The following is a 22982-nucleotide window of genomic DNA, read 5'->3' as shown; positions in this document are numbered from 1 at the left end:
TTGTCGGTCACAAGAATGATTCGCATTGTTGCCATGTTCTGTTGAATCTCAAAAAAAAAATGAACAAAAAAAGTAAAAAAAACCTTTCTTTTCCGTTGTTATGATTGGCTAATTTAGCATTTTTCTGACGAGCATAAAAGTTGCAGCAACATATAACCTCGTTTTATTTTCTTCTAATTAAGAGACAAACTATTTTGTGAGCAACCAAGTTTTTTTTGTCATTGCAGCAAGTTATCAAAAGTGGTATTGCATATATTTTCTCGTAATATTTCTCAAATACATTTCGATCTCTACTTTTTTTTACTCAACTTAAAGTTGAACCAATACTTCTACTTGTCTGCTGTGCTCATAAAAGCACAATCAAATTCTTAAATCAAATGTTTACTCTTCCAACAAGAGCATCAATACTTGATACTAAAACTACGGTACATTGTGGTATCGATGAAATGCTCAAGTCCAAGCCAACAGGGCAAACTGTTCATTCAGCACCATGGACAGCACCACGCGAACCCAAAGCTGACATTCATGATTTGGTGCTGAGTTTCGGTGATCTCCTTGTGCTTGCACAGGCTCAAAACATGGATGTTAACTTTACATTGAGTCCAGATGACACATTTTTGATCCAGAAATGTTAGTTCCTCTAAAAAAAAAAAAAAACACACACATTCATTTGGAATCAGACTTTCACCTGGAGGAAGTTTCAAGTGATTAAAGTGTGATGCCAGTAGTTTTAAATATTGAATTGTTTCACAATATTCAAATTTCTCAAAATATATATATTTCTTTTTATTTTGGAAGGAGCTTGCAGCGCTTCTCAATTTTTTTCCACCACCTTAAGGACTAACATGATTCTAGTGAAGTGGACCTACATCAAAAATATGACATAGGTTTTACTCCAATAGTGCATGAAATATTATTGTAAGCCTAAAAAAAAAAAAAAGACTAAAAAATGGAATGGTACTTTCAAATAGGATGAAAATGGAAGGGAAGTGCTTGGAAATTACGGGAGTGACCCTAAAAAATGGAAAATACGGCACTGAGCGGCAAAGTGAAAAGGAAATTAGTAGCTGCGAAAGCGCCTGAGGGCAAAGTGGACTCATGTCCCCTGTGGCTACGAGCTTTAGAGGCCAAGATGAATTCAGCTTGACTGACTGCTCTTCCTTCACATTTTGATGTTTTTTTTTTTACATGCTCGAGGGGGAAGGATGAGTATAAAAACTGCCGGTGAAGGTGAGTGACTTCTTCTTCGGGGTTGATCATCACCCTAAGTTTTGATTCATCTGATTTCTTTTCAATATTCTTTGAGGGGTTTGTTATAATTTCTCATTTTCATTCTACTCGGCTTGGAAATCGGACAAGCGGTCGTCACCCGTCGATGATCCCAGCATGAACCCGGGAACTTTCTCCGGTTCCGGTCCACTGTCCTTGGCGATGTTCTTGATGAGGAAAGGCCGATCGGGCAGCGAACTCTTTGGTAAAGCCACAACTTCTTTCATTGATTAAATTCTCTCTTGGTAAAAATGTTCACGTTGACCTTTTTTTAAGACAAAGCCTTGAACTATTTTATCTGATCAATCTAGCGTTGAAGAAAAAAAAAAAAAAGTTGTGCAATTGATGTTTGTTGTAAAACATAAAGACGACATTATGACTTTATTTTTTCTCTCTTTTCTTGAGAGTACACATGGCTGTTGACTATAAATATTTCCCAGGGCAAATCACATCCCGTCCGGCTCTGGGCCAGACAAGAAAAGAGGCGTTTACATTTTTTATCATTCCCCTTTGGCCATAGGGCCAGACTGGCGTTTTCTTAAAACTCTTCCGACAGCAGCTGTAAGGCAATAAAAGCTTGACTTGACTTAAATCATACGCACTCAATTCCGTGATGGACTCCATAGAAAGTTTGGCATACCAAATATTTAGTGGACAAGTCGGGTCAACTATCTGTTCAACAAAAGTTGAAATAAAAAAGAACCGCATTTTGTAAATGCAATCACCCTATATTATATGTCTATAGTTGTAATATTTAGATTATTTTCATGTTGTGTGTACAATCAGGGAACCTCGTCCCCTCCCAATTTTACATTCAAACTTATGGATGATAAAAATGATTTTCTGATCATTATATTTGATGGCAAATGTGCTTTTTCCACCTCGGAATTCCCCAACATATGCGTGAATAAAATAGATTACTTTGAGTCCAATCTATTGGCTATGCCTTCGATCCCTCACTGTCCCCTATTGGCCGTAAAGCGGTACTGGTCTGCTTTAACTGCAGGATGGAGGCATTCAAAGCTGACCTGGACTATTTCTACAGGTGGACGCAAATTCCTTGATGTTATGTCACATTATTGTGAGCACCACATGTGGCCCTTCCAAAATGGTATGACATCATTATAGGGAATGAGATTTTTGAAAAACTGCAGGAAAGCTGATATTATGAAATGTTGAACGTGATAAATTAATAACAGTAGGGGTATGATGAGAGTTCTTCAATTCAGGGAGATTGGTGAGGAATTTAACACATTTTCCAAAGTCAAGGAAGACTTTGAAGTTGCAATAATTGTAGTTGTGAATATGTGAAATGTCTCTTAATTTGGACATTTTAAAGGGGAGTTGTTGCAAAGTGGAGAGTAGCGCTGTAAATGTCTGAATGAGTTAGGAGATCATTGCAAAGTTGGAATTTGGTTGGAATAAAATGAGAACTGTGAAAGGATTAGCTACATTTGTAAAATGTCTCCATTCATTTGGATTTTTTTTTTCTTGGAAAATATGGAACACTGAAAATGGGGAAAGTTGGGAAATATTCTCTTTTTAAAAAGCTATTGTTTGGAATGTCTGGAACCGTTTGAAGGTGGAATTGTTTGGAAATATGGAAGGAAGGGTCAGGTAAAAACATTTAAAACTGCTCTCCTAATTGTTTTATTTTTCTCGGAAAATGTTGAATACTGAAAATGTGGGAATTTCTGAATATCTCTTCAGATCTCTTGATTGAGCCAAAAGGCTTGAAGCTGAATTGTGAGGAAAGTAGGGATTTTAGGAATATAAAAAAAGGTTCCCCGGATCTCCTCAACGAGCTGTTTTTGAAGGACAAAAGTGGAGTTTTGTTGATGCTCTTCAATGTAGGACCCCCCCCCCCCCCAACACACACACACACACACACGCACACACACACGCACACACACACGCGCGCGCACACCCCTCCCCAACGTCCAAGCCACACCCACCTTCGCGGACGGACAGGAAGCTGATTGGCCCGTTCCACCTTCCATCATCGCTCTTGGCAGCTCAACAACCAATCAGCTGACAGCATGAGCAACCGTCGCACTTTCCCGGATGAAAGCCAAACGTGGGCTATTCCGGTAAAAATTCAGTTGCTGCGAGCGTCTATGGTCATTTACGTGTCGGTGTGCTATTATGAGCACTTCTCCGCGTTCAAACAAGCTTGACATGTCTTTTATTTCGTCTGCGGTTTTAAACGCTCAGCTGTTTTGAAGATTGTGACAACTATTTTTTTTTTTTTCTTTTTCAATACTCGCGGAGTGCAGGGGGAACAAACTAAAGGAAGTAGTTATTCAAGACGGCAGCACTTGTAACGGATTTACATCATCCAGAAAAGGGAGACTTGCCTGGGCGTTTATTGACTGAAAGAGTCGCACAAATGGTCTTCCTTTGGGACGCCAAATACGGTAGACCCGTCATTATCTTTATTGATGATCATTTTTATGATGACATTATACAGGGTCGAAGAAAAATGCACTCACTCTATGACTCATATTGCGTTTTGAGTTAAGTATTTTTAACATAGATGAGATCAATTGATGAATGTACTTTTGAATTGTAACGCATAGAAAACTGTAAAACAATATGGGTCGTCTATTTATTTAGCACACATTTTATTTATTACTTGGGTTGGGGAGTAAAAAATGTTGTTGACATCATACTTGAAAGTCATTCAATCTCTTAACACTAATGCCAAAATATGAGTCCAGTGAAAGCAATATAGGTTATAATGCAAAACTGAATTTGCTTTGCTATGTCAAAATTGACTTTTGACTCCTATCATTGACAACTAGATACTTTATTTGTCCTGTGAGATAAATGAAGTCTTCTATATTTATAATAATTACTTTGCCGGTCTCATGTCATTGTCACCATTGGCTACACTGACAATACAAAACATATTGCAAATGTCATTCAAAAGTGAGCAATATTATTTTTGTAAATGCAGGAGGTTTTGATGCCAACTCCTTGTATTATGGGGTACAATGTGTGCCAAATCTGACCAGTCATTTTTGCTCTGAGGCATGAGCACATGTTGTCAAATGACTTCAAACTCTTGGGAAAATGTCACAAATGTTCATATGCCCGCCCGTGTTTGTGTTTCCAACTATTTGTATTTATTCAGGAGCAAAAGTGTTTTTTTCATTGTGATGTGTCAATCAATGGTTCTTCCAGACCCCTGCCCCGGCCGGCGCTACACTCCCCCGTCCACCACGCTCGCCTCGGGGGGAAAGATGGCCGAGGCTCTGGGTGCCCAGGAGGCCGGGGGCGGAGCATCCCTGGTGGGCAAGCTGCGCATGGCCGACCGTGACATGGTAGGTGGTCTGCGAGTGGCTCTCATGTTTTTATTATCTTTTCGCAAAACGAAATACTTGTTTGTTTCTTTGGCAGCTGCTTTCAGATCATCCGGGCGAGCTTGTGAAGACGGACAGTCCCAACTTCCTGTGTTCAGTGCTGCCCACACACTGGAGGTGCAACAAAACCCTGCCTATTGCTTTTAAGGTCAGAAAGCCTTTGTTCTATCATTTTTGTCTTCCTTACATCAAGACTGTCATTTCGTCTCATCATGTAATTGATGGATAAAATCGTTTTCATATCGAAAATCATGCCAACTATTGTTCAGTTCATTTTGAAAAAAGCTTTGATCACAGAAAAACGCTCAGTCGCATTAAAAGTGAAGATTATTTGCAATTTATTCCAGCAAGAAACATGAGGAAGAGGAAGCAGATGATTTCGTTTAGTGTGCCATATCTCGCCATGTGATGGGCCTGATCTGGCCCCGGAGCCTTCAGTTTGACACCGGTGCCTTAGATCCCTCGCGCGCCACCGTATCGGTGCGCTGGTAGAGATGCTCACTTGTGAAATCATCCTAATTGATCTTTGTCCACCTGTCTATGCCGGCGACGTATATTGACAGGCAGAACACCTCTTTTCTTCCACAAGGTACATTTAACCTCTTGTCATATACATACACCGGAATAGCTTAGTGTTGAACGAAACAATTGTAGATTTGACAGATCTTTGACATGACCTTTTCAATGTCTCAAGCCAAGATTTCATTTCCGTATATCGAGACCGTTTTCTTTGCCATCAGATGTTCCTCATGTAAAATACCGTTGGTCAGAATATGATGTTGGAATTTAATATTTATTCTTTTTTGGATTTTTTGTTGGATGCACCTAGTCCGCTGTGGCTTAGCAGTAAACTGCAAGCAATTATTCAACTGCTACATTAATCCAACACACATTTGTAGAAGACCTTTCCATGTATTCCAGAAGTTGACTATTTACATGGGTTAATGGTCTCGTTACATCCTGTTGACGCTTGTGCGCGCGCGTCTTTCCTGCACTTTGGGGCCAAAATGCATTTGTGGCAAAAGTGGCTTTTAGCCGCCGACCCGACTCGTTTAGTGGCTTTCTTGCATTAGCTCGCTCGCGGTCCTCACACTCGCCATCATACGTGTGCACACGCGTGCTGTGTTATGCATCCTAATGAAGTGCCACTTACCTCTTCCTGACAACAGATTATTGGTAGGATGCATCAATACCATGATGTCCATCCATTTAACCAATCGCTATCAAACATACAGAAAAAAACAAAAGTCACTGAAATGTTTCACTCTTGATAATACAAGATCGATTTCTGTTGGATGTAATGAGGCAACTCGTTTAGGATTCTTCATGATTTTGGCATGGCCCGCAGCCATGTAGCTCGCATGAAAAAAAAAAAAATCAACCAGTGCAGAGTCACATTTCCATGTTCACAACCAAAAGAAGAGCAATCTGTCATCACCATTGAACCACTGACAGTGGAAAATAAATTCAACATGGTCAAAAATTGGTTTGATATTTGTAAACTATCACATAACAAAGTTGGCTTCGGCACTAGATAAATCCGAACATCAGTCAAAATGACAGTAAACTCAATTGACATCAAAAGAATATCTGAAAATAAATTCCTTGGAGTAGTATTTGACGCAAAATCGTGTTGAAAGTGTCATGGAGAAAATGTTTCAAGAAAAATGGGAGAATTCATAGGGATCCTATGTCGTTAATAATGTATAATATACTAATATTTCAGTTACTTGTTTATATGGTCAATAAACAAACAAACAATAAGTAGAGCACATCCTTTCTTAAGTTAACCAGACCTTGACACAGAGCAGAAAGTGAAACAATCATGAATGACACATTTAGTGTTAAACATTTTTGTCACTATATGAGGTTCAGCTATTTCGTGGTTGTTGTAGATGTCACATTGATCGCGTTTTTTTTTTTTTTAAATTACAACATGGGCTGAGTCAAATGCTATATTTCGTATATTCCGTGGACTGGCCTCATATGGTCCCCAAGCCGCAGTTTGAACCCCCTAATTTAAACCCATGGAACAGTACTGATTTATCATACTCAAACATTTTATTTTTCTGGGTGCTGATCAGGTGGTTGCCCTCGGCGAGGTCCCTGACGGAACCATGGTGACGGTGATGGCAGGCAACGACGAGAACTACTCGGCAGAGCTCCGTAACGCCACGGCCGCCATTAAGAACCAAGTGGCTCGATTCAATGACCTGCGCTTCGTCGGTCGCAGCGGGAGGGGTATGCTTGTTGCTCACTTGTGCAAAACTAGACGCACGTGCAAAAATATGCACCACTCTGACATATACTGCACATATACAAGGGGGAAGTGCAAGTGAGTAGAATTCATTATTCAAAAAAAAAAACTTCCTGGTAGAGCCCCCCTCCCCCCTTCTTCCCCCTCTCTTTGGCACACAGTTAAGCAAATAGTTCAACTTATCTATTTAAAACAGCAACGTTTTACATGACAGTGTCTGCTATGTGTTTTTTAAAAAAAAGGAAAAGAAAACAAAGATCTTTTATTTCCACACAGGCAAATAAAAGGTCAACATTTACTGAAAAATGACGGAAGGGTTTGCCAACTTGTGGTGTCTAAAATGACATTATTTCTTTGCTTTTTGCAAAGGATTGTCTTCTTTAGGCTTTTGTTTGGAATAAATAGAACGTGCGGTGTTCCCATGGATTTGTAATTAAAAAAGAATCGCTGAAAAATGTTGTATTCACTTTTTACGGTTGGTTACACTACTCAGCAAATTTCAATAAGAGCTGGCTTTATGTGACATTTTCATTTTTTGGTTTTAAATTGGACTTTATAACAAGCCTGTGCAATACCACCAGTTAAAATGTATAGCTATGATGTTTCAGACCAAAACATCTTTTTGATGACTCTGAAGAGTATTTATTGACTGGTGTTAATTACTAAGACTAGTCGCATGCCTTAAAACTCCAAGGCTTCTCTTGAAGTTGCGACATGTAGTCGACTTTTACATTTACTGCGTATTTTGCAAATTCCAACCATAATGTGAACACAACATTAGAGTGTTGAGGATGAGTCACCAAAAGACTACGAGAGGAAGTCAACTGGCAATTTGTTTGAATAGCAACGGTTGTCACATTTGCTCATTTGCAAACAGCATTGGTAGTAGTGATGATGAAGAAAATATTAACTTTTTAACTCATTATTAGTCAGAGCTTCCTGTTTTGGAGAAGTTGTATTAGTGTCAGGTCCTGATTAAATGTACAGATAAAATAGTAAATATTATTCATTAATTGATTTTTTTTAACAAATTGCAGCTGCTCTCTTCGTCAGCTTCTAAACGTTGTCTCGTGTATCTTAATAAGATAATCAAAATATGAGACAAAGCTGTCAGTATAGTGTAACCAAAATTACAATTATATTTGATGTATTGTTTTTGTTTTATTAAATGAGCTATTATTTTGCATTCATTTCACATACATAATGCAAAAGTATAATATTTATGCTTCTGACATTTTTAGCCAGTAAAGCAAAACAAAATAACATCTAACTACTACATCCACTCAAAATATAATTTTCGTATTTCCATTTTGTGGACATTTTCGATTTAGCTTCAGGTGTCTTTCTTTTGTCTGGTTGCTACCAAACCTGAATTGCGTATTCTAAACACACGCGTGACTCGGGGCGCTTTTTTTTTTCTCGTCCTCCAGTTGGATTTAATATAAAAAAAAAATAAAAAAAAGAGATTGCTAACGTGTATATTAGCAAACACAACTAATTGTGTGCATAATTATGTGTGCTTAAAGTAAGTTTGGGATCGAATAAGATATCGATTTTTACAATGATAAGATTCATCCATTTTGTTTTGAATTGATTTTTTGGTGTCTTTTCTTTGTTCACCTTTCATAGGCAAAAGTTTCACCCTGACCATCACAGTGTTCACCAATCCCTCCCAGGTGGCGACATACCAGAGAGCCATCAAAATCACAGTGGATGGGCCCAGAGAGCCGCGACGTGAGTAACACCTTCTGCTGTCATCAAGTCATCTTCTTCTGCTAGTTGGCTAAGCTGGAAACTTGAATCGTGGCAGCTCGAAGTGAGTCACCGATGCAAATGCCAACTTCCTCTAACGGCTCACTTTGCGCACGACCGTCACTGCTCGCTCGCTCTCTCACGCACACCGACAAGCACACACGCGTATACAGTCAAGTAGCGCTTATTTTCGGTTCACTATGACTTTTTTCTTTTCCCCCCTGTAGAATGTTGTGACATCTGGGTGACACGTTGAATTTAGGAGACGTGGTTTTTGCCTGGCTCCTTGAAAAGGAGTCTTTTGGCGCCACCTTCTGGCATAAATAGGGAGTTTTAAACCAATGGGGAGAGTCCGGGTTAATTACTCCCTTTATTTCACGATTGACGGCAGGGGGGTTCTCGTTAAGGGAACAAAGTCTAGAAGGAAAAAGTAGTGATTTGGCACCATCTTGTGGCACTTTTAAAGCTTTGACTGGGGTTCGTGCTTTGACCTCATCTTGTGCCATCTATTTGGGCAATTATAAACCATTTGGGGAGGGTGTCAATTACGCTCAGTTTTTCACTATTTGTGACGGCGGGGCTTTCTAATAGCTGGGGATTACACCCATTAAGAGCTTGGAAGTGTAACCAACACCACAGACAATGTGCACATGTGCATAAACACACACACACACACACACACTCAAGGCATGCCACTGTACACGAAGCTCAGTAATGAAATCCTCGCTTAGGTCATCGCCAGAAGATGGATGACATCAAGCCCGGGTCGTTGGCCTTTTCCGAGAGACTGACAGAGCTGGAGCAACTGAGGCGGAGCTCCATGAGAGTGACTCCCCCACACCACCACCATCATCCTCATCATCATCAGCCCTCCGGTTGTAACACGCGTCAGTCCACGGCAGCGGCCGCATTGCACTCGGCCACGTTCTCCAGCCCCACCCACACCCAGATGGCAACTGGTATGTGACACAAAGTAGGCATCAGTAATGTCCATGTTTTTTCGGCGTAGTTCTCTGTCACAGCAGAACATGAATAGTATGTGTTCCTCGTTACTGTTTATTTTGGTGTCATCACGGAACCATGGTATCATTTCCTCTTATTTGCCTGCCAGTGACGCTGGAAGTAAACTAATACACGTACGCACTAAATATGTCCGAAAAAAAGGGAACACAAGCCGTTCGAAAATTGGCCGAGTCGAGCAATCTAATATTAAAGTCTGTGCTCCACTAATTCTAATGTTTTGAGTGATTGACCAGTCCTGTCTAAAAATGGCCGCCTTGTGGCGATGTCGCTTCAGATTGGCTCACAGCACGGATCTATCCGACTTATCTATAAAAGCAGGTTGATGTTGCTGCTTCATTCATATTCCACAAATGCAAAAGTATCCACAATGGCGTGTTTAGACGAGTGGGGGAGCATAGAACCTATGATCCGAAATATTTTTTTTTGACTTGACCTTCTCTTTACGTGTTGAAAAACAAATTCAAATGATGTGGCAAGAAATTAAAGTCTCCTCATTCTATCCTTCTCTTAGAAGGGCGACAGATGCAGTCATCTCCATCATGGTCCTACGACCAATCCTATCCCTATCTTGGACAGATAACCACACCTAGCATCCACTCGACCAATCCCCTTTCACCAAGTCGCTCATCGCTAGGCGAGCTGTCCTCACGTCTTACAGGTAACACACGCACATTTAACAATGACGATCGCGCCAAAAGAACAAACGCATAAGCCGTGACCTTTGCCCTCATTCAGGTCCCGACCTGGCCGCATTTAGTGACCCGAGGATGACCTTGGAACGATCGTTCACCTCTGTCCCCTCCTTGCCAGACAGCCGCTTCTCCGACCCGCGGGTCCATTACCCCCCCACGGCTGCCTTCACTTACACCCCTCCGCACAATCCCGTCTCCAACGGCGCCATCGGCATCACCATGGCGACAGCGATGGCCACCACACCTGGCGGTCGGTATCACACTTACCTGCCGCCTCCGTACCCGACCAATACGCCGCACCAGGGCCAGAACAGGCCCTTCCAGTCCACCTCTTCGCCGTATCACGTGTACTACTCCACGGCGGCGGGCTCGTACCAGTTCTCCATGATGGCCGGGGGAGGTGGCGGCGGCGAAGCTCGTTCCCCGCCCAGAATCTTACCGCCTTGCACGAACGCTTCGACAGGCTCCCCGCTCCTGCACCCGTCTTTGCCGAATCAGAATGAGGGCGTGGCTGTGGAGGTGGAGTCCAGTCATAGTAGTTCCCCGGCAAACGCCGAGGCTGTCTGGAGACCTTATTGACGGGGATCGACAAATATTTTCATCATCACAAGGTTTTGATGGCAATGTGAAGGTCAGCAGCTCTACCGATTTGCAGGACTGCCCGATCGCAGAGGTTAAAGGTCATATTTGTACATTTATATTTTCAGAAGATCTTCTATTACAGTGGTGCAGTGACTCTCCATTTAACCAGGCTTGTTACTCATGTCACTTGAGTCTCAAATCAACTTTTGCCCATTCGAACAAATGGAAATTATATGAATCCGTTCCAAAGTACCAAAAAGTCCAAACCTTCCTTACAATATGTTGTATGCGGCCCCAAAAGTCTAAACGCGGTATCCTGATTAATATTGCGTTTTTGGAAGAAGAATTAAAAAAAGAATAATCCAGCCGTTTTCAGACAAGCAAGTTTATGGCTGTGGTGAGGGAGGACATGCAGTTTGCTGCCGCCATCTGGTGGTCACATTTTTGCTCATTAAAATAAAATGAACGACGTGACAGCAAGTAGCTCTAAAACGTGCAAGTCGGGGTTCTCGTAGGTCAAGGTACCACTGTCGTATTTTTTGAGAGTGAATGCTTAGCTCGTTTGCCTTGTTCTGAGGTTGGAGTTCAATTCTCGGCTCAGGCTTTATTCTGTGGACTTTGCATGTTGTCGCCATGCTTGTGGGCTTTTTCTCTGGATATCCCAGCTTCCTCACACATTCCAAAAACAAGCATGTTTGGTTATTTAAAACTCCAAATTGTGCATAGCTCACCTAAAATGCTGTTTTTGTTTTTTTAACAAACGAGGTTACTTTTAAATTCTTTATTGAATTCACATGTACATACCTGGAAATAAAAGATGAAATGTCATATTCAACCACTGCCACCATTTTTTTTTTTGGGTTGTTGCCTTAAACACCTAATAAGGATACCGGTCACCTAAAATAAAGTCAATCTAAAATCAGCTACATCCTTTTTTAATCAGGTCATTGAATCTACCACTAAAATGAAATTATTAATATGATGTAATCGCAATTGGTTCCGTTTTTGTGTTTGATTTAAAAAAAAAAAAAAGAAGATAAAAGTGACTATTAGCAGTGCTTGACCACCCCATAAATATTGGCTAGAAACACCCACGCCATAACATATTTTCCTCACACGTCAAGATTTAAAAATCCCCGATGGTCTTATTCTTCCATTCATACTCCAGGCCGATAGATGGCAGTAATGATCATGATCAACCGCCATTTTACTAAACAAAGAAGACAACGACGAAGAAGAACTGGATACGTCATTCCGTCAGGCGCTAGGTTTTGAAAGCACCAAATGTCCGTGGATTGAATAAACATTACATTATTGTTACATTTTAGACTTGCCGGCCGAATTTGCAGTCTCCACAATGTCCGAGGAGATGGGCTATTCTCCCAGCTTCAAACGACCTTCGGAAATTTTGCGAATGCGGAGGAAAAGAGCCCGCAGCGAAGCTTTCTCTTCTAGCCCGAGTAGTGACACTAGCGGCACCGAGCAAAGTGTCTCTTCCCCGTCGTCGTCATCGTCGTGTGTCCGTCCCTTCTCGCCAGGGCCACTTTACTTCCACAGCCACACAAGCTCCGGCGCTGGGGTGAAGCGCAGAAACCCGTTCGCAAACATTGAGAACAGACGCAGTCCGAAGAAGAAATGTCTCCATTTGAACGACGACGAAGCGGGCGAGCAAACGACAGAAAGGCCGCCAACAAGGGAAGAAGGTCTCTTAAGAAAAAGCGATGACTTGGCTTTCTCAGAATTGATGAGCAAAGTCGAAGCTATGGGACGACAAGAAAACGACAAACAGGTTAGTTCTATTTTTGAAACTGTAACATGAAATAAATACAATACTTTAGTGTCAAAAGTTAAACAATTTGTAAATCATTGGTTTGGCAGCAGATTATACGCATAAATGAACATGAAACGACAGTAGCAGTAGGATGCTGAGGATAAAGAATACATGCATGTGCGTATTGTTATAGTAATTGTCTTTTTCTATTGTCGAATGGTTCAATGCCTGGACATTGATATTAGTTTTGTTAGCATTTCTATGTTGGTTTGCAAGTGGGTTGGCATTAAGTTCCTGGACTTTTGTGTTTGTGTGTTTGTTTAAATACAGAATAATAAATATAAATGAATAGTTTTTGAACCCATCAGGGGCAATTAAATCATTTCTCATAGCACACCGAATGATCTCTCATGACAAATTAATGTGACGCGGACCAATGTTTGAGATTTGAAATGCGTCGTTGCACAGCTGTACATTTAAGGTCATCTTAATCTTTCTTGCCCATTCCAGAAGGGTTTGTCTCTCTCTGAAGATAGCTCTCTTTTTGAGGAAAGTGAGGATGACGTTAAAACACCACTACTGAAGGTAAATGGGAAAATAATTCTATGTTCTTTGCAACATTCCAGGATAATTATCACTACAAATAGGGTTGCGCGTTCTAATACCTATCGTAATAAGGATGTTGAAATGTAACGGTGGAATATTCTCCTGTCTTTCCATCTAGAGCCCACGGGCCATTTCCCCTCTTTCCATAGCGGCCCCTCTGTGCACGGAGTATCCAGCCGACTGGAGCTTGAAGACCCGTCTACTTTTTACGTCCTCGCTGTCGCTGTCTTGGTCTGAGCAGCCCAAAGCTCAGGAGGAAGCCTCTGGGCTCAGCCAGCACTGCCGAGCACACTTTAGCACATGGCCACCTAATCTACAGGTACAGCGACATTGTCGTGGTGCCTTAAAAAAGGTGTGGTACTTAGTTCCATCCTTCCTCCTTTAGGATCCAAAGTCATGCACGGAGCTTCGCTGTGCCTTCCAGCAGAGTCTGATCTATTGGCAACATCCCAGCCTGTCTTGGGTGCCACTGTTCCCCAGGATCAATGCTGAGCGCAGGTTTACTGGGAAGAGCGCCCCCTGGGCACATGATGCAGAGCTGCAGCGAGGTCTCATGAGTGACTGGTAAGGAAGGATGTGAGCCCTTTCAAAAGTGATTCGCAAAACAAAATCTTGACGTGAATGGTACTTCAACTTACAAGTGTCTCGACATGTAAATATTTTCACTTCTGATGCCGATTCTGATATTGGCCAGAATAAAATTGAGATCGCTCCGTTTTTGATCCCTTAACACTTACAACAAAAGATTGCAGGCAGAACATTTGGATGTCTTGCTGTAATTTGTCCTTTAGTGTTTGACTTTTAAAAGAGCTAATTAGGCCCTATTACATATATAGTCTTCATTTTTGACTTACGTGATATTGGTCAAGTTCCCCCCAGTATACCTACCCGATGACCTCTCAGACAGAGCACAGTGGTTGGGAATCACAGGTCAAGGTTTATGGTTCTTGAAGTGTTTGGAGAATGCACGTGGATCAAACCATTTCTGTATGTTTGTGCAGGTCAGCCAGTCTGTCATCACTCTACAGTCTACTAAAGGCCAAACTGTGTCCTTACTTCTATGTCTGCTCCTATCAGGTACTTCATCGTTTACAATGCATGGCATGTAAATAAATAATTAAGATAACAAATGGATTTTTCCTCATTTTATGCTTTAATTCCGAGGACATTATCTAGTCAAGTTTATTTGTATCGCCCTAAATCACAAGCAGTCTCAAAGGGCTTCACATAGACAAAAATTGACAATTATTCTCAAAGCATCCCCTGGTCTTAAGCTCCCAAAAGGGCAAGGAAAAACTCAAAAAACCCCTGCCCGGGGAAAATGAGAAACCTTGAGAAGGGACCACAGATGGAAGGATCCCCCTTTCAGGATCACCAGGTTGTAATGGATGCAGAGAGGGCACAAATAATACAGAATGTGAAAATCAAAAAAGTGGATGTCCAAGTCAGAGCGAAGGGCTGCCGGAGGAGCCCTCTACTATCCTGGCAGTGGAGGTTGAGCTGCAGTCAAGTCAAGTTTATTTGTATCGCCCTAAATCGCGAGCAGTCTCAAAGGGCTTCACATAGACAAAAATGGACAATTATTCTCAAAGCATCCCCTGAGCTTAAGCTCCCAAGCTCTGCTTCTTCTCAATATTCCCCTAAATAAGCATTTGTTTGCCTGTGCCTGTTCACGGTCAGTTCACAGTATTGTTCCGTGCCGCTGGACTCGGAGGCTCCGTCAGCATTAATGCCCTGGTTTCTCCCACGACCAGAGGGCTCCGTGAGGCCATGAAAGCTGAAGGTGAGTCATTTCCAAAGCCAAATGGGTGTTGAGTGGTTTTAATTCCCGTCATTATTGATGGTCAGGTATCGAGTTCACTCTGCCTCTAGTGGAGGAAAGGACGACGAGCAGAGAGCAACAGAATGTTTGCAATGAAGAACGGCAACAGAAAGAGTGAGTCTTGTCAAGTTGCAAGTATCAGTGCAAACCTTCAATACTGTATAGTGCAAACTATCATTTAGTAACACTTAAATGTCATTTCAAACCCATGCCCAAAAAAAATGACCGAGCGATCAGATCTATTGTATCTTCTGTATCTATCTATTCAAACACGTTTGTCCAAGCTGAATCTTTCTATCCCAGTAGTTGTGAGCACAAAGAGGACACGTGCTCCTCGGATGGCCCGGATGATGATGATGATGATGATGATGACGACGATGACGACGAGGATGGAGGTGGCAGCCTCTCGTGGCTGAAGGAGATGGGAGTCCAGGACAAGATCAAGAAGCCAGACAGCATCGGCATTCAACTGTATCCTATAGGGGTGTAAAAATGAAAAAAATCAACAAACACTAATTGGGCAAACAATTAATAAACAATTTGAATAATTAAATGTGGAATACGTAATATTGTATCCCATAAATCGATGGAATAATCAAAGGAATAAACGATTATCAAATGATTTGATAGTCTTTCAGCTTCAGTGCGATGCCCCGTTTTCTTGTCTCGTCTCGTCCTTAACATGTTTGCATGCAGTCGCAAGGAAGACCGAGCGCTCAGGGTGGACCACAAGCCCGAGTCGGTGGTGTGCGTGGAGGGGGCGCACGCGTTCACGCTCGTCAACTTCCTCATCAACTGCAAGAGCGTGGTGGCGGCGGCCGGGTCTCAGGCGGGCCTTCCACCGACGTTACTGGCCCCGGTTGCTTTTCGAGGCGCTGCCATGCATTCGCTTAAGGTAACCAACGGCAGGTCGCAAAAGTACCGTCAACTCGAGTGAAGAAGTCAATTCTGACAGGGCCTTGTCAAATGAATTCAGATTTATTTACTGAAGTAAACTCGATATCTGTTTTTAAAATAAGTTGTCTTTACGGAAGCAGAAGAGCTGCAACTTCCACCAGTGAACGTAAAAGATCTCAAATGACCTCGGCAGCTGAGTGTGTTGTGACCCTTTCAGGCTCGCTGTGTGAACGTGAAGAGCCAAGTTGGGACTGCCTACCAGAACATTAGCAGTATGGAGATTACAGGTAGGGAGCGGACACAGGAGCAGCCCCGAGACAGGACGGCCTCTGGGAAATGATTATTTGTTGTCCTCAAGGGCCCATCCTGCCATCGTCTTTGCACGCCATCACAACCCTGCTCCGCCCCGCACAGAAAGGAAACTTCTCAGCGACTCTTTACACACATGCGCCCACAGCCATCCTGAACATTCATGGAACCAAGCAACAGGTAAACTCAATCCCAATTCCATAAATAGGCACTTTTCTAATGTTTTTGCATTTTTATTTGGGATAGTGCACGAGTGGGTCAGAGGACCACTCTGCGTTTGGCCTCCATCCGGCCTCCGTCAAGCAGCTGCAGCAACCATCCAGCCTGGGAAAGACGGCGCTCACACAGATCTCCATGAACAACTACAGCTACACCTGGAAGAAGTGATTCGGTCCTGGTTCTTGATTCATCCTAGTCAAGGGGGTGCGTGCCATTCTATTCTATTTTTTCAGCTCAAATGAAAGTGCACTCACAAAATAAGGCTTCCCACTTCAAACATTGACTTGAACTTTTTTTTTGTGTGTTTGAGCTCACTAACAGTGCAGTTTGAACTCACATGCTGTGCCAAATCATTGGAAAATTAGTGGGGGTGTTAAAATGATGAAATGCTCATGTACTTAACTTACAGTTCAGTTATATTGAACTTTTTAGGCAGCGATTATTAGAGGGAGCCTGTGTGCCACTCGTGTTATATATGTACCACACTTGGAGAATAACTGCGAATGCTTGCTAGTGTCCCGTCACGTAACTGACAGGAAATGTATCCCACCGTCAGCCGCCATTACATTCCATCTCAACCAGCTGGCTCAGTATAAAAAGTCGAGAAAATGCCTTGTGTATTCTATAAATGATCAAAGCATACAAATGTTGCAATGTTCTGCACAAGTTCCCAGTGTGGAGTCATCCAATCAGCAGTAGCATCTTTATTTCTTATGCCACTTTGAACGCTTACATTTGATTTCTCCAATGACTCGAGCAAATATTATATACACTACTATAAACTGCTTGCTATGATAAACAAATGTACACAATTTCCTTAAAGTGATTTTTTTTGTGTTGCTTTTTCTTTTTTTAAATTTCAGCTAAGCATTCCATATTTCCATAACTGCAGTTATAAAAATACCATATATTTCTTAATTAGCTTCTTACCTGCGCTGACAAGTGATACTTATCAACATTATTGCTGCTTTAGCACAGTAGACTCTGGAGCTCTTAAGTAAACATAGCAACATGGCTATTAGCAACTGTAAAAATGTTTGCTTTCAATTCAGTTCGGACCACACTTTCGTGGGTTTAAAAAAAAAAAAAAAAAAATGAATTGGAGACCATAACAGTTAATAAAAAACAAAAAAAAGACAAGCCGTGGCACTTCTCATGTGAGGGCATGATGAGTGGCATTGTTTGGCCGTGTTGCCCACAAAATCCCCCGCATCCTTTAAAACATCGGTGCACTAAGCAGGCCATTGAAATGAAAGGATTGTAAATTGACACAGAGAAAACACTGACTCGCTACAGAGCCCCAGACAAGTGGGTAGAATATAAAAATGAAATAATACAAAAATAGCATGTCCACCTCAGAGGTTTGCATTTTCTCCCCATGCCTGCGAGGCTTTTCTCTGGTAACTCCGGTTTCCTTCCACATGCATGATAGGCCGATTGACCTCCAAAATATCTGTGAATGTGAATAGTTGTTTGTCCAAGTGTGCCCTGTGATTGGCTGGCAACCAGTTCAGGACATACCCCGCCTACTGGGATAGGCATGAAGGTAAGCGATTTGGAATTTGAATGAATGGGGGGGAAAAAAAAAATCTGGTTATTGTGCGCTCCATTTGCTTATCCACCCACACAAGTTGTTCTTGGGAATACCCAATCGACAAATAAGTATTTTGTGTCCACAAATTAGTATTTCGAAGTCAAATTTCATGCGTATGTTAAATCTATTTCATTGTTACAAATGAGCATTTCCTTTTTTGTCTCAATTATGTCTGGGGCTCTGTATTCAGACTGATGGAACTAACTCAAATGAAGTAAGATAATAACAAACAAAAAAAACCATTTTCTGCTTATTCTCTTCTCTTTCAGTAGAAGCATCTGCAAAATGTGCGGGGTGGCATTTTGTATACAGCGATGAATCAATCCCCTGCAAAGTGACAACCCCAGCATAAAGCATTTTACCTGAGTTTTCCCACAGAGAATGCCATTTACCTTTTGGGCATGTTGGTGCAAACGTCGGGACGTTCACACCATTACATGCATGCTCTGTCAAAGGTGGGATACGCTGCAAGCTCGAGTTAAAAGGGAGGGAGGGAGGGGCTGGATTTAAGTCTTGCCTCGGGGCGAAAAGAGCCTTGTCTCTTGGCCGAGCCAATTGCCGCATAGCGGCAAAGCCGGCACGAGTCCCGTCAGAATATAGTATGTTGATTGAGATCAGCTGCTACCGAGTGAACGGCAGAAGGGGGTGCTTGTAGGATGCTTCCGTGGGTGGGGAGCAGAGAGCCACTCGCTTTACGAAGACGAGGACGACCTGCTTGTGGAGAAACTGAAAAAGCAGAAAGAAAATTGCAGATCAATGACTGCTAGTACAACGAGAGGTGTTGGTGGTGGTACCTCTGAAGCCTGTGGATCATGTGCGCCACCAGGGAATCCGAAATGCCCGGGTAGGCTTCCTCAGCCCGCAAGATGGCCTCCTTCAAACCGTCCAAGACGACGGGATTCCGGTTCACTTGCTCATGTCTGGCCTTCAGCTGGGAATGTTAACAAGTCTTGAGTTACCGACCCAAATGGTTCTTGATATTTTTTTGTTGTGGCGGAATTGTTACCTCTGCGAATGCAGGAGTGATGACTGTGGACAGGCTCTGTGAATAAGGCCTCTTTGGAATGTCTTTCGTCTGTACACAATAAAAGATGGTGAGAGGAGAGCAGGAGGCAACTTGGATGGAATTAAGAGCTTAATATTGGCTAACTATTGGACAGGAATGACAAAATAGTAGACAGCCTTCTGTGTGTGAGTTAAAGATGTTGAGGACAGAAAGACATGGAAGAAGATTGAGGGGAAACCCCCAAATAGGGTTATGGTCAAAGGAAAAGACGAAAGTATTGCACACAAATCATTTGGAAGGCATAAATACTTGTCGAGGCACCTGCTCAGTTGCGCCTGACTGTCCCTCGCCATTTTGTAGCTTCTTTGGGTCCTTCTCCCGGATGGTGAAGATCCAGTTGTCACTGCCAAAGTCATTTCCGCCTGACGCCTGCCCATCCTGCTCCCTAACGCATATATCACACAAGTAGACATTAGGCCATATACAAAAATGCTGAGTTGGCAAAAAAAAAAGCTTAATAAAACAAACTCTGATCCTTTTATTGTACACTTACGAGTCAGAGTCGTCGGAACTGGACTCGTTGGTGGTTCTGGTTTGCGCGGCCTTCCATCGCTTGTACTTGTCCACCAGCTCGGTCAAATAGGACGTCTTTTTAGCGTGGCGCACAATCAGTTTATGCTTCAGCAGCTCCTTGGCAGTCGGCCTCTGTAGAAAGGAAGCGCGCAAAAAACGTTTGAAATGCACGGCTGAAGGGAAACAAGATGGCCGGATGAAAATACCTACAAAACTGGGCTCCTTGTTGAGGCAAGCTTCAATAAATTCTTTGAGCGGCTTGCTGTAGTTTCCCTCCAGCGTCGGAGGGTTGTTCTTTGGAATTAGAAATAAAACCTTCATGGGATGGAGCTCCGAGTGCGGCGGTTCGCCTTTTGCCAGTTCGATGGCTGTGATGCCCAGAGACCAAATATCTGCCTGAAATGCACGCAGAGATGTTGCCAGACTTTCTCTTTGAGTTCGCTCAAATGATATGGAATTGCAAAACCTTTTAAATATAAAGAAACGTAGGTCCTGGAAAATATTTCTGGGGGATTCTGAGGGTCCTCTGTGGCACCTTGTGTACGTTTGTGCGTCGCTCACCTTCGAGTCGTACGCAGACTGTTTGATGACCTCGGGAGCCATCCAAAAAGGCGTGCCCACAAAAGTGTTGCGCTTGATCTGGGTGTCGGTGAGCTGGCCGGCCACTCCGAAATCTGCTAGCTTCACCTCGCCGTGCTCGGAAAGCAGCACGTTGGCGGCTGAGGTGAGCAGGGTTGAAATGCAGTCAACATAACATTAGAATTTGCACAAAGAATCATGTGGAAAAATGATTTATTCTGATTCGGAAAATCCAAAAATAAATTGTAAATGGCAACCAAAGTAAAGCTCCGAGTTCAACTTGAAGTATCATAAGACCCATTTCACAAAATTGGCACAAAAAAAGTCCCTGGCGTAATTTTCTTTTTTTTTTTAATTTGTATTTATTTGCCTGCCAGTAATTCCGGTCTCATGCCGTAAACAGCTGGACCAAACCGTACCTTTGATATCACGATGGATCTTCTTCTCAGAATGCAGATACTCCAGCCCCTTAAGGATCTCTCTCAGAATGGTGGCAATTTGGGTCTCATCCAGAGAACCTGGCTCCATCTTCCAAAGGCAAAAACAAAAACTTAATTACAAAATACAATCCGTGCAAATTTTAGTGCAAACAATATTACGGCCATAAATTCCTTCCGAATCAGGCCTCAATTCTAGGTGGATATTATTAATCTGACAAGAGGGATTTACTCACCAAGTCCAAAGCTGAGCCTCCTCCTAAATACTCCATGATGATCCATAACTTGGCATCCTATGCCGTTGAGGCGCAAAACAGGATTCAATCACAAGTTAGCAAAATGTGGCTGATGAAGATGTTCTGTCAATTCCCAATAGCAGGAAATTGTAATTGGCTCAAGCATTACCTTCAGGTAGGAGCCGTAGTACTTGGTGACAAAGGGGCTGTCGCATTGGCTCAGCACAGTGATCTCCTGCTGAATGTCTTCGATCTCATCCTCGGCTTCCTCCAGGTCAATGATCTTGATGGCCACCACTTTCTGAGTACGATTGTCGATGCCCTTGAAGACCTCGCCGAACGAACCCTTGCCAATACGCTCCAGCTTGGTGAAGAGCTCCTCTGGATCCGCTCTGACGTTCTGACCGACACGGATGGATGGATGGATGGAAGAGTGAGAGGTTTAGGGAGGCAAAACAAGAGAAAAAGAAAGGACTGTTTTAAAAGAACAGAGCAGATTTGATTCATCACACCCGTGACGTTCTATAATGACTTTAGAATCATTATTACTGTGTATAAGCAAGCTTTCCAATGTTCGGATGCCTTTGAAAATGGGATCCGATTCATAAAGTTAGAACTCAGATTCAACAGAAGAAAAGAAAAAATCTTGATGTCTATTGTCTTGACCCTAAAGTTGGGCCAGAATCTGGTGCAAGATTCTGGAATTTGTCACAGGTATTTGAGACTTATCATCTGACACACAAAGTATTGGAGATGAGAAAAGAAGGCTGCTCTTACTTGCATCCCTGGCAGGTTCCCAGGGGGATGGGCCATCATAGTGAGACTGGCTCAGAGCTTCTTGGCTCAACTAATGTCCACTACTCGTTAAGTGACGTGAATGGACTACAAGGTCCGGGTACTGCGGCTATTGTGGACTTCAAATAGTGTCAGAGTCTCCCTTCCAAAATAAAATGCATCACTAAAGGTTGGGCAAGATAACGGACGTTTGCTAACAGTCGACAAGCTCCGAGTTCAATTCAACTCCTCCGTTTAATAACGACGCCCGGAAGACGTTTTGATATGACAGCAATTTCTCATGTTGTTCGGAAACCAAATGGAAGTTTATGCAAAGCTCTTAGCCCGCTGTCACTTTATAAAAGTGAAGCCTTTCGGTCACAGTTTTAGCTCGGTGGACAGATAGCATTGTTAGCTCGCTACCTAGCTAGCCAATCATAGCAGACAACCGAACGGTGTCTGCAAGTAGCGGCCTCAAACAACAACGAGCCCGGCATGGCAATAATGGACCTTAGAATAGCGGACTTTTGAAGCAATTCTCTTCGCACTAAGTGTTCGTCATGTGCTCGAAGCAGCCCGTGTTTTGGTTTCCTTCCTCACTTTTGCCCCGAACTCCCGGCCATCTTGTCAGTTATGACGTCTGACTGTAGGGCGGTTCGGATCCGGACTACACCATGGAAGAAACCGACAGATTATTTGGGCAAGTGTATATTTCAATGTGTACACTACCTGTTTGCGCTCATACAAAACTATTTCAGTTCAAACATCGTTCGCGGATTTCCTGCTTTGTGTAAAGAAAACCATGTTTGGATGCTGTACTATGGTTCATTTATTTGCCCACAAGAAAAGTAGCTACAGTACAATTTTAAAATGCGTCATTTGGTCAATCTCGTAAATGCCCTACCATCAACATTCGCCAAACAATTTTCCACAGCTCTGTGACTCACAGCAGCACTTTCATTCCAATCCGTCAAGTCCCAAAAAACGGACGAAATAAAGTTCTTGCATCAAGCAAAGGTTTGTATTCTGAGTTTTAGAGTAAGTATTTTGGATTTTATGGAAGATTTGTCTTTTCAAAGTAAGGTTTCAGACATCTTCCAGGGTTCGGGTTTGTTTCCTTTCATGCAATCCTTGACCCAATTTTCCTTGCTTCCTTTCATTCATACATTCTTGTCTCCTTTCATACTCATCTCAGTTCTTAATCTCTCTCTTTTATACT

At 42.5% G+C, this 22982-nt stretch overlaps 3 protein-coding genes across 5 annotated transcripts; 2 read left to right on the top strand and 1 right to left on the bottom strand.

The window, feature by feature from the left end:
* Positions 1 to 92: 92 nt before the first annotated feature.
* On the top strand, positions 93 to 11475 carry runx1 (RUNX family transcription factor 1). Of its 2 annotated transcripts, XM_037246272.1 has the most exons (9): positions 93 to 1230; positions 1360 to 1474; positions 4456 to 4595; positions 4672 to 4782; positions 6719 to 6875; positions 8521 to 8625; positions 9375 to 9602; positions 10178 to 10324; positions 10402 to 11475. In XM_037246272.1, the coding sequence occupies exons 2-9, from the start codon at positions 1387 to 1389 to the stop codon at positions 10935 to 10937; spliced, it is 1512 nt and encodes a 503-aa protein (XP_037102167.1). In that variant the 5' UTR covers positions 93 to 1230; positions 1360 to 1386; the 3' UTR covers positions 10938 to 11475. The 2 variants fall into 2 exon arrangements, with proteins under 2 accessions (XP_037102167.1, XP_037102168.1); XM_037246273.1 differs by lacking the exons at positions 93 to 1230; positions 1360 to 1474 and adding an exon at positions 3366 to 3686.
* A 708-nt stretch (positions 11476 to 12183) lies between these two features.
* LOC119119704 (protein downstream neighbor of son homolog) lies at positions 12184 to 17699 on the top strand. Of its 2 annotated transcripts, none has more exons than XM_037246249.1 (12): positions 12184 to 12729; positions 13222 to 13296; positions 13436 to 13636; positions 13703 to 13881; positions 14319 to 14394; positions 14998 to 15100; positions 15166 to 15253; positions 15446 to 15610; positions 15836 to 16034; positions 16254 to 16323; positions 16395 to 16525; positions 16592 to 17699. In XM_037246249.1, exons 1-12 carry the CDS (start codon positions 12298 to 12300, stop codon positions 16730 to 16732), a joined length of 1860 nt encoding a protein of 619 aa, XP_037102144.1. In that variant the 5' UTR covers positions 12184 to 12297; the 3' UTR covers positions 16733 to 17699. The 2 variants fall into 2 exon arrangements, with proteins under 2 accessions (XP_037102144.1, XP_037102143.1); XM_037246248.1 differs by having other exon boundaries at positions 15443 to 15610.
* LOC119119724 (serine/threonine-protein kinase 24-like) lies at positions 17391 to 22401 on the bottom strand. Its single transcript, XM_037246287.1, has 11 exons — positions 21767 to 22401; positions 21159 to 21389; positions 20990 to 21046; positions 20736 to 20844; positions 20299 to 20456; positions 19948 to 20133; positions 19718 to 19869; positions 19486 to 19609; positions 19165 to 19233; positions 18953 to 19089; positions 17391 to 18884 (listed from the first exon to the last, which is right to left on the bottom strand). Exons 1-11 carry the CDS (start codon positions 21803 to 21805, stop codon positions 18851 to 18853), a joined length of 1296 nt encoding a protein of 431 aa, XP_037102182.1. The 5' UTR covers positions 21806 to 22401; the 3' UTR covers positions 17391 to 18850.
* Positions 22402 to 22982: the final 581 nt, after the last annotated feature.

Source organism: Syngnathus acus, chromosome 2 (genome assembly GCF_901709675.1).
Source record: "Syngnathus acus chromosome 2, fSynAcu1.2, whole genome shotgun sequence".
Classification (NCBI taxonomy): domain Eukaryota; kingdom Metazoa; phylum Chordata; class Actinopteri; order Syngnathiformes; family Syngnathidae; genus Syngnathus; species Syngnathus acus.
Note: the sequence above shows the minus strand (reverse complement) of the source record. Positions and strands in the feature narration are given on the sequence as shown.

What these genes read in the sequence shown, in the direction of transcription:
- LOC119119724 (XM_037246287.1), bottom strand. Translation starts at nt 21,805, where the DNA reads ATGATGGCCCATCCCCCTGGGAACCTGCCAGGGATGCAA. An exon ending in GAGGCTCAGCTTTGGACTTG is followed by an intron (nt 20,845 to 20,989) that starts GTGAGTAAATCC and finishes TGCCTTTGGAAG; the next exon opens with ATGGAGCCAGGTTCTCTGGA. An exon ending in AGTCTGCGTACGACTCGAAG is followed by an intron (nt 20,134 to 20,298) that starts GTGAGCGACGCA and finishes CGTGCATTTCAG; the next exon opens with GCAGATATTTGGTCTCTGGG.
- LOC119119704 (XM_037246248.1), top strand. Translation starts at nt 12,298, where the DNA reads ATGTCCGAGGAGATGGGCTATTCTCCCAGCTTCAAACGACCTTCGGAA. An exon ending in CTGCCATGCATTCGCTTAAG is followed by an intron (nt 16,035 to 16,253) that starts GTAACCAACGGC and finishes TGACCCTTTCAG; the next exon opens with GCTCGCTGTGTGAACGTGAA. An exon ending in TTCATGGAACCAAGCAACAG is followed by an intron (nt 16,526 to 16,591) that starts GTAAACTCAATC and finishes TATTTGGGATAG; the next exon opens with TGCACGAGTGGGTCAGAGGA.
- runx1 (XM_037246272.1), top strand. Translation starts at nt 1,387, where the DNA reads ATGAACCCGGGAACTTTCTCCGGTTCCGGTCCACTGTCCTTGGCGATG. An exon ending in CCCTGCCTATTGCTTTTAAG is followed by an intron (nt 4,783 to 6,718) that starts GTCAGAAAGCCT and finishes GGTGCTGATCAG; the next exon opens with GTGGTTGCCCTCGGCGAGGT. An exon ending in TGGGCCCAGAGAGCCGCGAC is followed by an intron (nt 8,626 to 9,374) that starts GTGAGTAACACC and finishes ATCCTCGCTTAG; the next exon opens with GTCATCGCCAGAAGATGGAT.